Source organism: Anser anser (assembly GCF_964211835.1).
Source record: "Anser anser genome assembly, chromosome: Z".
Lineage (NCBI taxonomy): Eukaryota > Metazoa > Chordata > Aves > Anseriformes > Anatidae > Anser > Anser anser.
Window position 1 is genome coordinate 11,999,504 of NC_139723.1, and position 13,528 is coordinate 12,013,031.

Sequence of the window (13,528 nt, forward strand, 5' to 3'; positions counted from 1 at the left end):
GTGCCTGAGAGCATTCCGAATAGATGGATATTTATGTGGACACAGGTGTGAGAGCAAGCAGTGGAATTCTGTCTTATGACTTAGGCAAATCTCACGCAAACTGAAACATACAAGTTATGAGTTATGTCAGATATAAGTCAGCTGACATGAAATTTCTTCATGCTAATCAGTACTCTCAAACTACAAATCTGCATTTTTCTTCTGACAGGGTAAGTGGGAGAGAACTGGAGGCAGAATGGATTAGCAATACTTTTGTAGGAGATGTCTGTAGCAAAAGTACAGTCTAACAAAGTAACTGTGCTGCTTTAACGCAGTAGCAATCCACCATAGGCTTAGGGTTTATCTGATAAATTATTGAGCCTTACTCAGTGAACTCATGCTGTTGTACTTTTCAAGACATTAATCAAAGAACACGCACTGAGAACAATTTCTTCATACAGTAGAAATGGTGGGGAAGAACTACCATTTGTCTGGAAGTGTATATAGATATGTATATATATAATATAGATTATATAGAGATACTATATTTTTATAAATACTATAAGGATATTTACCCTTATATATCTAAGATTATAGATATATTTAGATAAAGATATTTTTCCAAGATATTTTACAGCCTCAAAGCAAACACACCCAACCCCATCTGAGATGGGTTTATGAAGTATCAGGTATTAGCTTTAAGCTTATTTTTAATGCTTTTTTTTTTTTTTGTATATAACTTTGGAACAAGATTTCTTTAATATACTCAGAAAAAAAATCTCTTCAACAGTTAAAAAAATATATATATCATTTTGCAGCCTGGAACTGAATGTCTTGTTACAGTCCTTGAAATGCAGTGTGTATTAAACCATGGTTCAATAAGGCCAAGTGCAAGGCGCTGCATGGATTGAGAGCAGCCCTGCAGAGAAGGACTGGGGGATACTGGTGGGTGAAAAATTAGACATGAGCTGGAAATGTGTGCTTGCAGCCCAGAAGGCCATCCATGTCCCAGGCCGCATCAAAAGGAACGTGGCCAGCAGGGCAAGGGAGTTGATTGTCCCCCTCTACTCCACCTTTGTGAGACCCCATTTGGAGCACCACATCCTGCTCTGGGGCCCCCTGCACAAGAAAGTGAAGATCTATTAGAGCGGCTCCAGAGGAGGGCCACGAGGATGATCAAGGGGCTGGAGCACCTCTCCTATGAAGACAGGCTGAGGGAGTTGGGGTTGTTCAGCCTGCAGAAGAGAAGGCTCCAGGGTGACTTTACAGCGGCCTTCCAGTACCTAAAGGGGGCCTGCATGAAAGCTGGGGAGGGACTCTTTGTCAGGGAGTGTAGTGGTAGGACAAGGGGGAATGGTCTTAATCTAAAAGAGGGGAGATTTAGATTAGATATATGGAAGAAGTTCTTCACTCAGAGGGTGGTGAGGCCCTGGCACAGGCTGCCCAGAGAAGCTGTGGGTGCCCCATCCCTGGAGATGTTCAAGGCCGGGCTGGATGGGGCTTTGGGCAGCCTGGTCTGGTGGGAGGTGTCCCTGCCCATGGCAGGGGGCCTGGACAAGGTGATCTCTAAAGGTCCCTTCCAAACCCAAGCCATTCTATGGTGGCCTTGCACGTGAAGGAAAGGAATCTTTCTCAAAAACAAGCTATAGTCAAAACATAGATTAGAAAAATTCACACAAACATTTTCCTAAACAGTGGAACAGTGATGAGACGTGACTAGAAATATGTTTTAAAAAGAAAATGACACATAACTGCAGGAATGTCTGAATTAAATCAAACAATGTGCATCCAAAATACCACAGTATCTGACCTATATCCATACAGGATGAAGAACCGGTCATAATAATATACCTTTCTTTTAGAATGCTTAAAAATATGAGGTTGTTAACTGTTGGGAGATAATGAACTGTACAGATAAACTTAAGTCAACTGCTAGTCAAATCAGATTATTCATATAGGTCAGTTGAAAATATTTTTGAAAAATAATAATAAATCCTTGAAAGTGAAGACTCACAGAAATCTCATCTTGTTGACAAGGTAAACTCAACTGTAATGATGAACATGTTAAAAACGGATAGTAAAGAATTTCAACTTCTTCCCCATGGAAAAGATCGACCTTTTGACGCATTGAGCATTTAGCAGCTCATCCTGCATTCTAATAGAAAAGAACTTGGTTGTAATTCAGAGGGAATTATAGCATAGCCACAGAGAACTCATGAAATTATGAAGGCACTGAGAGATTGACCTGTTTAGGTTTGCTAGACAAAGACATCTGAAGTTAAATGCCAAGAAAGGAGAAGGTCTGTTTAAGTTGCAGTTGTAGTAACAAATGGATATACATGGACTAAGTCTAAGTTCAGACTACTGAGTGGAAGAAGGTAGCTAAACAATGGAGCAGTAGCAGTGGAGTCGCAAAATTCCTAACTATCCATCATGGAGTTTGATCACTTTGCAAAGCGGATGGAATAATACAGTTATTATTCCTCCTGCTGGGAGGAGCAACTTAATTCTGCGACCCAGCAGATATGCTCAGCACCATGCTGAGCATTTGCTTTTCTATTAATGTTACAGCTTTCATGGAGAAGACAGTGTTCTTTGTGCTTTACTAGGTCTCTTGAATATTCTTGTCCAGTATATGAAACCAAGCTTTATTACTGTTTTCTTTATTATCCAGAAAGCCAATACCAGGCATACCGTCTGTTGGAAGGAGCAGCCACCCCTATTTTAAAGGATTTGGCACATCTAGGTGTTCTTGCTTCTATAAGTTGGAGCTTTGACAGCATAAAATTTGATCATACAAGGTTTTTCTTAAAGCAGCAGGAGAAAGTGATATGTGATCATTTTAAAGAAGGTATGTCTTTAAAAAGTCAATGTTTTTCATCTGCAATACTAATATGGGCATAATTGATGACACACAGTTCAAGGTGTTTGATAAATTAATGATCAAACTTTCAGCAGTTTATCTCATATGGTTACTATAGTTGATTTCCTTGTTTATTTACAAAATGGTATCTCATAGTTTTTCATCATCACATTTATCAACATAAATATTGTAATACAAGAAGTATTTTAATTGAATTTAATTTTAAAATGTGTTGTGTTCATAAGTATTCTTTTTCCTTCCTAAGCATTTAACTTGTGTATTTGAACTAAAAGCTATGTTGACCCTAGTACACAGAACTAGCTAATTATTTCCCTCAACCTTTTTTTTAGTATCTTTAAGTCTGCTTTTCATTCATTAGTCCACTTACTCTGCAACACTCACATCTTTCCTTTCTTGAGATAATGAACTACACTGCTTCCTGTGTGCAATTCTCAAAAACGCATTCCTTCTTTTAGACTATTAATTCCTCCCTGTTCAGTTTTATTGAAGATTTATTCAAAGTGGGTATAGAATACAGAATATGTATCCCATAAATCGTTTGATTTACTCTGTGGGTTGAAAAAGATGTCCTCCAAACCATAACCATTTTTTAAGGAGTCTTATCAGGAAAGGTTAATTAGATGTGGATAAGGTAATATCAGGAGTTTAGACTCTAAATGGATCTTTACTGGAAGTCAGTGGGAACTTTTATGATATATGCGATGACTTGCAGGGTGATAATAATTTCTCATAAAGAATGTGACTTTTATGGTCTAGGATTTGTTGAAAGGGTTCTATGAAATGCTCAATTTGAGGTTATCACTGATTTAAAATTGTTTATTGATTAATGGATAATCTGTCATTTTGATTTCTTGGAAAAAGTTCCAAAATGTTTGGAAAATGAATTAGATGGAGTTATAGTTGTATTGAAAATTTTAGTAATTTGACTAGTCAGATGAGGAAATAGTAAGATCAATACCTGTGCTTGTATGAAGGAACAAAAGATAGGGAATTTATTAGTTTCTGTGTGCGTTTGAAGATTGCCTGCATAAAATCAGCAAGGCAGTGTGAATCTGATGGCAGACCTGGGGGAACTGTTATACCCTCCTCCAGCAAACACCATCTATGCCTACACAGCCTTCAAAAATCACAGCTTCCGTGTGTGCCACTTGCTTTTGATCAGATGTCATGGGAAAAATTATGCTGTGCCATATCTATTTCAATCACCATTATTAGCCTTTCAAGGTTATGTCAGTTCAATTGTTTTTAATGAAAATTCTGAGATATTGAGATCTTTTAAATTATTTTCATACATATAGTGTGATTTCTGAAATGTAATATAGACCACACTTATGTCTTCTATTTGTAAAGGTAAAGTAGATGAGAAAGAGATCACACTGTTCAGACACGCTGCTCTGGTGCATCTATTGGTGACAGTTCGAGACCTTCTATTAACATGTGGCTTGGACACAGCGCTAGGTTTGTTTTAAATAGTGAACCATGATACCCAGAATCCCTATGTTCTGCATGTATTCTGCAGTCCTTTCTTCATGTCTGTAAGTTGTGCGAGTTCACCATCAGTAAACCTCCACCATAGCTTCAATGTCATTTTCGTCTCCCTTTGCTTCCTTATTTCTGTTCCATCATGAGTTATGAATTCACAACAGATTGGACTTTGGTGGTGTGTATGCACTGCTTATATTATTACATGGATTTGCCTAAGAAACTTTTGTATGAAATTTCACATACATAATGTGTTTACTGGTCTCTCAGAATGACAATTTTTCTTTGGAATCTCTGTGTGGAAACTGAGGGACATGCAAAAATGACAGATCCTGTGTTGTTTACAATCCACCTTCTGAGAAGGTGGAATGATTTCCGTTTAGAAATATTCTTAGGCTCATGGAAAATGAGGTACTTCAAACCGGGTGCATTTTAAGCAAAATCTTAAATACTATCTAACAAGCATATAACAAAGCAGGAAGTTTGAAGTTACAGTCCAGTTCTTAGCACTGGACTCAGGCTGCTTTTTGTGCTTTTCTGCTATTATGCTATTTCAGTTTGGAATATGAAAATTCTTAGTAACCTAATTTTATGTCTGAAGTCATAATGTTATGCTTTTCAAGTTCCCATAGCTGTGTATTGTGAATTTTCAGAAAGATCTGTCAGGGTAGATTCATAAGTGGCCTTTTGAATGCCCTAATGTCAGCCTCCCTGTTTATTGAAGGAGATAAACAGTTCAGAGTTTCTAACTTCAGTTACTCAGAATTATCCATTAACGGTGGGTTTTCCTTAAAATTGACTTAAAATGAAAACATCAGCTATAAATTGAGCTGCTGGGAAAATAAATGATTTTGTATTTGCTTACATACTTCTTAGCCCTAAAAAAGCGGGAAGAAAATACAGAATGAATACATGAGTTCTAAGAAGTTATTTTCTGTGTTTATTACAATCAAAAGGAGGAGGAGGAGGGAAACGGGAGGATTAGCAGAAGCACTCATACATGGCATTTCAGAATTACACAGTACCTGACCATCCAGAGCCCAGTAACACCTGCCACAGGAAACTGCACAAGTAAAACAGATCTTAGAAAATTGAGACATGTACTAAATAGGCCCTGTGGTTCTCAGTACTGTTGTGATCTGGTGCTGTGATGTCTGATTCATCACATAGGTTTCTTAGATCTATTTTTTCTTTATGCATTTTCGAATAAGCCTGGTGTTGTTCACGATTTATATGCAAAGGGCATCATTCAGGGATGAGAAGTAATTGTGATAATACAAACAGAGTGATGAAAACATGGGAGAAGTAAAGCTTTAGAGAGTGGGAGTTTTTTAGTATAAACCATACAGACTGATTAAATGTAACGAGACAGTTCTGGTATTTGCAGCTATAGAATGCTGTGTTCTTTAGCTGAAATCATATAGAAGACATTATGGGATGATTAGCAGATCTATAAAGGGCACTTATATACCCGATTAGTCAGAATAGTATTCTTCCATATTGGTCAGCCATTAAATTTTCAGCATTTTTGTGCAAGGAAGGTACCATCATATTTTAAACATATGTGTAGATTAAATGCAAACCTTGGCAAATATCTTTTGTCTCTTTCTTTTCAATTACATTCCTTCTTGGTTTAGGATATTTGTCTAAAGCAAAGGATATCTATAAAAACATCTTAGAATCCTGTTTGGATAATATCTGGAGGCAGCTGAAGGTTGTACAGTACAGCAGCCAGAAAAAGCATGAAATCAGTCCCAGAATAACAGAACTTCAGCGTCAAATGTTAAATTGGATGCAAAGTTATGGAGAGGAACGCAGTGCTAAGGTTAGCAATGTAAATGACCTCTCTACACAAATGAAACTGATTAAAATATATTAACTGTTATAAAACCATCTTTCAATGAGAGTTGATTTATGGAAGGAAGTCTTATACATTTTACCTTTCCAATTCACGGTATCTGCTAAGTAAGGATAACATAAAGTTTAAGACCTCTATCAGAAGCAGTGCAGATTTGTGTTTCACCAGATCTCCCCTTGCTGCAAGAGTGAAATAACATGCATGGAAGTTTTCATATTGGATGGGCTTCATTTTATTGCAGGTGGTTTTGTTCCTCTGGTAAATACATGTATTACATCACTTACTGAAAATTGCGTTATAACTTTTTATTTGACAGCTCCAATCTTCTTCTGGTGCAGACAGTCACATCACAAGTAAGAATGGGGTACTTGTACAGTGATGTTCAGAGCACAGGTACCCTGCAGTGTATGGATATTGTTATCCACAGCCTCTGCTTGACCCCTGTATCAGGCCAGTCTCCTGGGATTGTATTTACATGAGCCAAATATCTATATGGCACAGTTATTGCATTGAGGATGGAGTTGTGCAAAAAGTTCAAGTTATCCAGAGATATTTTTTTTTCTAAATGTGAATATTTTGGGTGATACCATGCAGGGTATACCCTCTTTTAGTTTGAAACCATGACTCCTTGTCCTATCACTCCACTCCCTGACAAAGAGTCCCTCCCTATCTTTCCTGTCAGTCCCCTTTAGGTAATGGAAGGCCACAATAAGGTGGCTTAAGAGAACCTTCTCTTCTCCAGACTGAAACAACATCAGATCTCTCCTCTTTTCTTCACGGGAGAGGTGCTCCAGCCCTCTGATCGTCTTCGTGGCCCTCCTCTGGACCCTCTCAAACAGACCCACAACCTTCTTGTGCTGGGGGCCCCAGAGCTGAATGTGGTGCTCTATGTGGGGTCTCACAAGGGCAGAGCAGAAGGGGACAATCCCCTCCCTCACCCTGCTGGCCATGCTTCTTTTAATGTAGCCCAGGACACAATTGCCTTTCTGAGCTGCAAGCCTGCGCTGCTGGCTTGTGCTCAGTTTTTCATCCACCAACACCACCAAGTCCTTCTCCGCAGGGCTGCCCTCATCCATTCATCTCCCCACCTGTTTTTGTCATTGGGATTGCCCCTCACACAGGTGCATTCCAAAGGGGTGTGCAATAAGCTGTTGCAATGGAATGTAAAGTGGAAATGAAACAACCAAAACATCAACAACATTGATTGTCTCGATGCCTGTCTTTCAGTATTCCCTCTAAGCTGATTTCAGCATCATTTTCTTGTTCGTAATAGTAACGCACTTTGCTTTCTGGTAGTAGGATTACGCTGTACTAGGAGACGTTTCACAACTTTTTCATCTTAGAGTCAGCTCAGTGACGATTTTGACTTTCTTCTGAACTCCACTAGATGTGATTTTTAAATATAACTCTCCCAAGTGTTGACTTGCTTGCTTGACTTCAACTTGAGGTTGTGCATATGGACCTGTGAAATTTAAGGGTATATATGATTTTATTCACAATTATAAGATGCATACATTAATGCATACGTTATTCACTGACATTCAGTGTCAGTCAAACAGAATAGGAGGAGTATTCCAGCTTTAATGAGAAATGAAAGCTCTATTACATAAACCATTTCCTCCTCTGTCACATGACATCAGCGTCAGTTAATACGATGTGAAATATGATAATTGGTTATTCTTTTATTAAAGAAAATTATTATTGATACAGGATTATAATACAAAATTTTCTTTGTAAGCAAGAAGTTGGTAACAAAATAGAAGAAACTAATTTGAAATGAGCTTCTGATCTGTTTGTTTCATTTTGTTTCGTGTCCATATAGGATATCACTAACAATGTCATGTAGCTCACAACAAGATGTGATGTTATTGGGTGGTGTAGGAAAAAAAAAAAACAAAAGAACAGGCCATCATTTTAAAATGTAGCTGTCCAAAACTGCTTCAAAACAGGCCAGTGTGTTGTCAGGTGACTGCACCAACATGTGGAAACAGATGTCTACTTAAAGCTTGTCAGGCAGACTGATATCTTTTCTGACAAGATCTATCACAGTGTCAACATTTACATATGTAATTACCTTGTGCCTTTAGGTCTTAGAGTCGGATGTGCCATGTGTCTTCTTAAAAGTCTTATCTTGTGTATACCGTGAAAAGTGCCTATAAAATGACATTCTCATTTAGAGATGATGCTACGTGAAGCTCAAAGTCTTGTATGTGTGTACACGTTCTTCTTTAAATACTTTGATTGTGTAACACAAGTTCAGTCTGTATCATTTGAAATAGTGGACAAAGTAAAGCACCTTTTCCAGTAGTGATTTTTTAAAAAATATGGCAGTTTGGTAGATTGTAATCCTTATCAGTGTTTTCATCCTCAGCAGTATTTAATGAGTCTCACACATAAGGTATCTTTGGCAGGAAGACTTCAATACACTCTGTTTTCAGTCTGAAAAATCTTTCTAACGAGTTCAGCAGTACATCCAGTGCCTCCCAGTACATCACCACCTTGCAGGCTGAATTCTAAATATCTTCAGTTTAAGTCCATAAGATGTGACAGTATGTAGTCCTCTAATGTGACAGTAATAATCTGTCTAGTGCAACAGTAATATTGTGGCATAATGTCTTTAAATAATATCTTTAAATAGCATTTCTACTTTGAATTACAAGTTGATGGTTGAGATTTCTACTAGAAGAGCTTGGTTTGTAAAACTGAATTATGGTCTTCTGTAGGATAATTTCTCCAACTCTTCTAATAATAATGCATGTACACTCATCATTCTGGAAAATTCTGAGGTTTCCATCTGTTTCACCTGCCTAGTCAATCTCATGGGTTATGTGCAAAGGAGAAAGGAAGATGTATGTAGGCAGAAAGCACATTTTTACAGTACCAGAACTACTTTTATTTGTCTTCTTCCAGATACTAATCATAACAAGAATGGACTCTGAGAGAGAAAAAGCTGCTCTCGTTCACACTTTATCTAGAGTAGAAGGTAAATAGTTATCATAATCTATTTTTGAAAGAAAAAAAGGCTGTTGCTCTGTGCTTAATTACTTTTCTTTTTGTGTGCCTTGTTTTTTTTATGTCTCCTTTTTTCTCCTCATCAGGGACCTTTCTATATACTTTTCTCACTGTTTTCTGTTTCCAAACTCTTCTGTAAACCTTTTTTTTCTTTCTTGTCATTGTATTTTCCCCGATTAAGTGTTCTCTTGTGATGTTTTTTGTTGCAAGAGAATGAGAGCTCCTCTGTCAAGTCAAAGATTTGTTTAACAGAACACAAAGGAGATGTGGGCACCCTATTGCCTAATAATAATTGTATCAATTGTCTCAGTCAAATTGTCTCTGTTTTTATCTGATCGAGGGACAGAAGTTTTCCTCCTTGCATGTCTCTTAAGAGTAGTTTAAGGACAATTTACAAGTCTTAGCTAAGCTCCCTAATGTAAAACTTCAAATGAGTATTTAGGTGATTCCCTTTCACCACCTTTTTGCTGCCTTGTTTGTTAATTTGTTAAATATATGGGCATAAGCTGTAGCAAACTATTACAGTCAAGAAAAAAGTATTTGTTTTCTATTTCCAAGCCCCCCTGATACAAGTAGCACTGTCATTATTTTACCCATGAGTAATTTTTGTACGAGCTCTTTCAACATCAGAGATTCAACTGGTAAAACAAATCTGTTTCAGGAAGATTGTTATTTGAGCCTGTACTTATGTTTAGGGCAAGCCACTGATTCCTTTCATATTGCTTTTTAAAACTCACTTTTGTAATTCCTTCTTGCTTGAACCTTATCAACAGTGTCATGTATTGTATTGTTCTTTTGCCTTTCAAAATAAAGTTAAGTTTCCTGTGCTCTTAAAAGAAGAAAGCCTATCTTTTATAATGTTTTGAAAGGGAGGAGGCATGTTCACGATGCTTTTACTAATTATAATGATATTTAATGGAAAGTATTTGATTTGTTTTCACATGTTAAAAGCTTGGTTGCAAACACAAGTCAATCCAGCTAGGTAAACTTTTCAAGAGAAGCATTTATGTTATACAAATATCCATTTTTAGCTACATCTTCCAGTCATATCTGCAAGATTTGAAGCATACAGAATGCATAAAGGAGTTTAAAAGCTAAATGGACAAAAAAATGTTGCCTTTTATACTAGCTCTTAATTTTTCATTTGAAAGTAATCAGAAATAATACTTCAGTTATGAGACAGAATCTAGTTCACATTACTTCTGCCTTCAGTTCAAAAATGGAAGCCTCCAAATGATTATATTTACCACTGCAATACAAACCGAAATTATGTAGGACTTAATGAAGACAGACAATGTAATACAAAAATGTTAATAGCCTGTGTTGTTCCACTTTACTGCTTTGCTTACTGCTGTGCATACCAGCAGAAGCTCATTTATTTGATTAAGGCTTTAACTCTTTCTATGCAGGTTTAAAAGCTGTCGATTTGAATTACAAGAAAAAAGGAACCTTCCTAGGTTGTAAAGATGTAGTAAGCAAGTAAGTTAAATTCTGGATGTTTAAGAGCGTAGCCTGAACTCCCTACTCAGGACTAGCTTTAGTGAAACCTTTGTTCGTTTTTACGGAAGTATCCTGTCAGGGTAAAAAAATTCAGAATATGGATCTACAGCTTCATTCTGAGAGGAGAGAAGTTTGCCAAAACTCTAGTAAAATGCTTAGTTGTAAGACTCAGAGGAATTTCCCCTGCAATTGCTAACGAGTGTTTTAGGAAAATCTCTTCAGTGGGTGGAAAAAAAAAAGCATAATGTTCAAATATGACAAATTATGAAGTTGGAAAATATAAATAATTTAGGCAAGTAATTGGAGGGGGGTGTAGTCTTTAATTTTAAAATGAATTTTTGAAAATTTACAGTTTTTAAATTCAGGAAGGGTAAGATCTTTTTGTAAACAAACTTTAACCAACCATAATTCTTCAAAGTAAAAATGTGTTTATTTTGTTCTGAGTGTAGTTCTACCTGAACAAATTTTTAATATTTGTCGTTGTTGTGTTTTCTTAAGCCTCAGTAGATATTCCTGTGTTATTGTACAAAATCAGCAAATTGGAGCTGACTTCCCTTGGACTCACTTCTCATTAGTGATAGAATATGATTATTCTGAAAATTCTTGCTGGAAAAATCGGTGTGAAAATCTAAATATTACTTACATGACTTTTAAAACCACCCTCCCTGAAACAAGACAAATGGGTAAGCACTCTCCGGACTTATAGTAAACAATTGGGCTGGCATATTAAAGGAAAGCATTTTCAGTTCTCAGAAATACTGCATTCAGGTGTTTGTAGAAGAGAACAAGTCATAAGTTATGAAGAGTAAAGCTAAGCAAATAGTGCTGGTTTATCTGTACAGAAGGTTAGGAAGGTGTTTGTCTTAGGATGTGAGCTTAGTTTTGGTCAGGATGTGGTAGTAAATGTTGATCTCTTATAAAAGACTTCTGCCAAGTTTACGAGTTGTTTACTGTTGATACAAGCTGTATCCGCCCTTCCTCATCCTAAGGGAATGTTGCTGTAGATCTAAAAGAATATAAGCTACAGATTAATTTGAAAGGGATTCAGAAGAGTTTAATTTTTGAGAAAGAAGAAAAAGCATATAATGGAAGTATTTTAATGGGGATGAATAAAAGCAGCATTTTTAAAAGATACATCCATTTAAATAATGAAACGTTTTTTTTTTTAGTTATGAAACTATTTTCTTATGTATGCGAACTGTTTCAGGAAATCACTGTGGTTCCCTTCTTCTGGAAGTACAGATTCCCTATGTGTTTCTCACAACTGAAGGTCTTCTTAATATGCCTGATTTTCTTCAGCTGTTGGAATCCAAGTGAGTGAAAATGACTTATTTACTAATGACTAATTACTTTCAGTTTTCCAGGATATATATAATCTACATAGCTATAAAGCATATACTACTGCAGTTAGTGAATTAGCACTGCAAGAGACAAAAAGGTAACTTTTCTGCTGAAGCCCATGCCTTAATTCTGTATATTCACACAGATGTCAACCAGAGCAAAATTGGCTGATTTGTTAATTTTAATGATGAGCTGGAACTTTTGATCAAAACAACTTTTTAAGTTGTCTGCTTTTCCCTGAAAGTCATGCTGTTATCCCAAAACATTTTTTGCTTCTCTACTTCTTTGTGCTTTAAAGAGTTTGTATTTAATTCTCCATAAAAACTGCATTGGGATTTTGTGGGGAGCTAAGTACCAGAGCTATAAAAAAAGTAAAACGTTCATTTTCTGATGTATCACAGTTTTTGGAACAAATTAAGTTTTAAAAAAGTATTTGTAAAAATTAAGACTTAATATTCGCTAAATCTTGAGTAACCTGTGCAAAAATTTGCATGCATTGTTCTCTTGGACATAATTTTCTTGTGTTTTGCTTTTCTCATAAAAAGTACCTATTAAAAGTATCTTCTATCGTGAGGGGGAAAAAAAAAAGAAGGAAGAAAGAAATAAGAGACATAGCAGTGTCAACTCTTAAACCAACTGCCAGAGATACAGATGATTTCACCTTGCTGCTGAAGAGTCTTGCCAGTTTGGATCCTAGAGTCAGCTGTGAAGGCATTTTAGAGCTCTAATTGCAGTTCAACAGGCAAAGAATAATAAAATAAAATGTTTGATATTTAAAATTTGAATATTCAATGTGACACACGCTTTTTGACATACACTGACCTATTCAAATTCACTGTTCAGCCTGACCATAAGCTAAATAGTAAGAGCTGCTATTCAGTATTTCCCCACTAGATCTTCTTAGCACCAGTGAAGTAATTAAACAGAATTAAACAAAGATCTATGTAGTTTCAGAGATGCTTACAGGTCACTTCTTTTGTTGTTGTTCGTGACTGAATACACTGTCCATACAAGTCTCTAGGAGACTTACTGCTGGCAGATTCAAGTTTAGGTCCCTTGTGTTTCCCAGGGATGAGACCAAGTAGTGTGGCTATTGTTCTCAACTTCTCCCTTAGTCAGCCAAGACTCTTCTAAAGCTCTAAGCATGTGATACTAATTCAGTGAGTCTCTCCAAGCACAGCTGATGAAAGGATGCTGTGCTGCTGGCAGTTTCACTTAGAAAAAAATAGGATAATTCAAATGGCAGTCAGGGATCTTTCATTTAGTGTGCTTTCCCTGTGCTGCACAATTGTGGAAGAAAGAAAAGAAAAGCGATATACACTTAATTACTCCAAAAGAAGATAAGGAGATTTTAATTGTTATTCCAGAAACTTCAATGTAAGTATATTTGCTTGTTTTTTTTTTTTTTATCTTAGTTTCTGTATTATATAGTTCTTGACAAATTCAAGGTCTTTGTATTAAGGTCGTATTCC

At 36.5% G+C, this 13,528-nt stretch overlaps 1 protein-coding gene across 2 annotated transcripts in view; it reads left to right on the plus strand.

Moving 5' to 3' along the window:
- Positions 1 to 13,528, plus strand: part of SHOC1 (shortage in chiasmata 1) — a 48,404-nt gene that overhangs the window by 24,369 nt on the left and 10,507 nt on the right. Inside the window, exons 15-21 of one of the 2 annotated variants that reach the window (XM_083819132.1) lie at positions 2,654 to 2,830; positions 4,214 to 4,321; positions 5,983 to 6,170; positions 9,114 to 9,186; positions 10,625 to 10,694; positions 11,214 to 11,398; positions 11,923 to 12,028. In XM_083819132.1, the coding sequence (XP_083675258.1) occupies positions 2,654 to 2,830; positions 4,214 to 4,321; positions 5,983 to 6,170; positions 9,114 to 9,186; positions 10,625 to 10,694; positions 11,214 to 11,398; positions 11,923 to 12,028 (907 nt within the window). The remainder of the gene's footprint in view (positions 1 to 2,653; positions 2,831 to 4,213; positions 4,322 to 5,982; positions 6,171 to 9,113; positions 9,187 to 10,624; positions 10,695 to 11,213; positions 11,399 to 11,922; positions 12,029 to 13,528) is intronic. The other variant, XR_014577163.1, reaches the window with a different exon arrangement.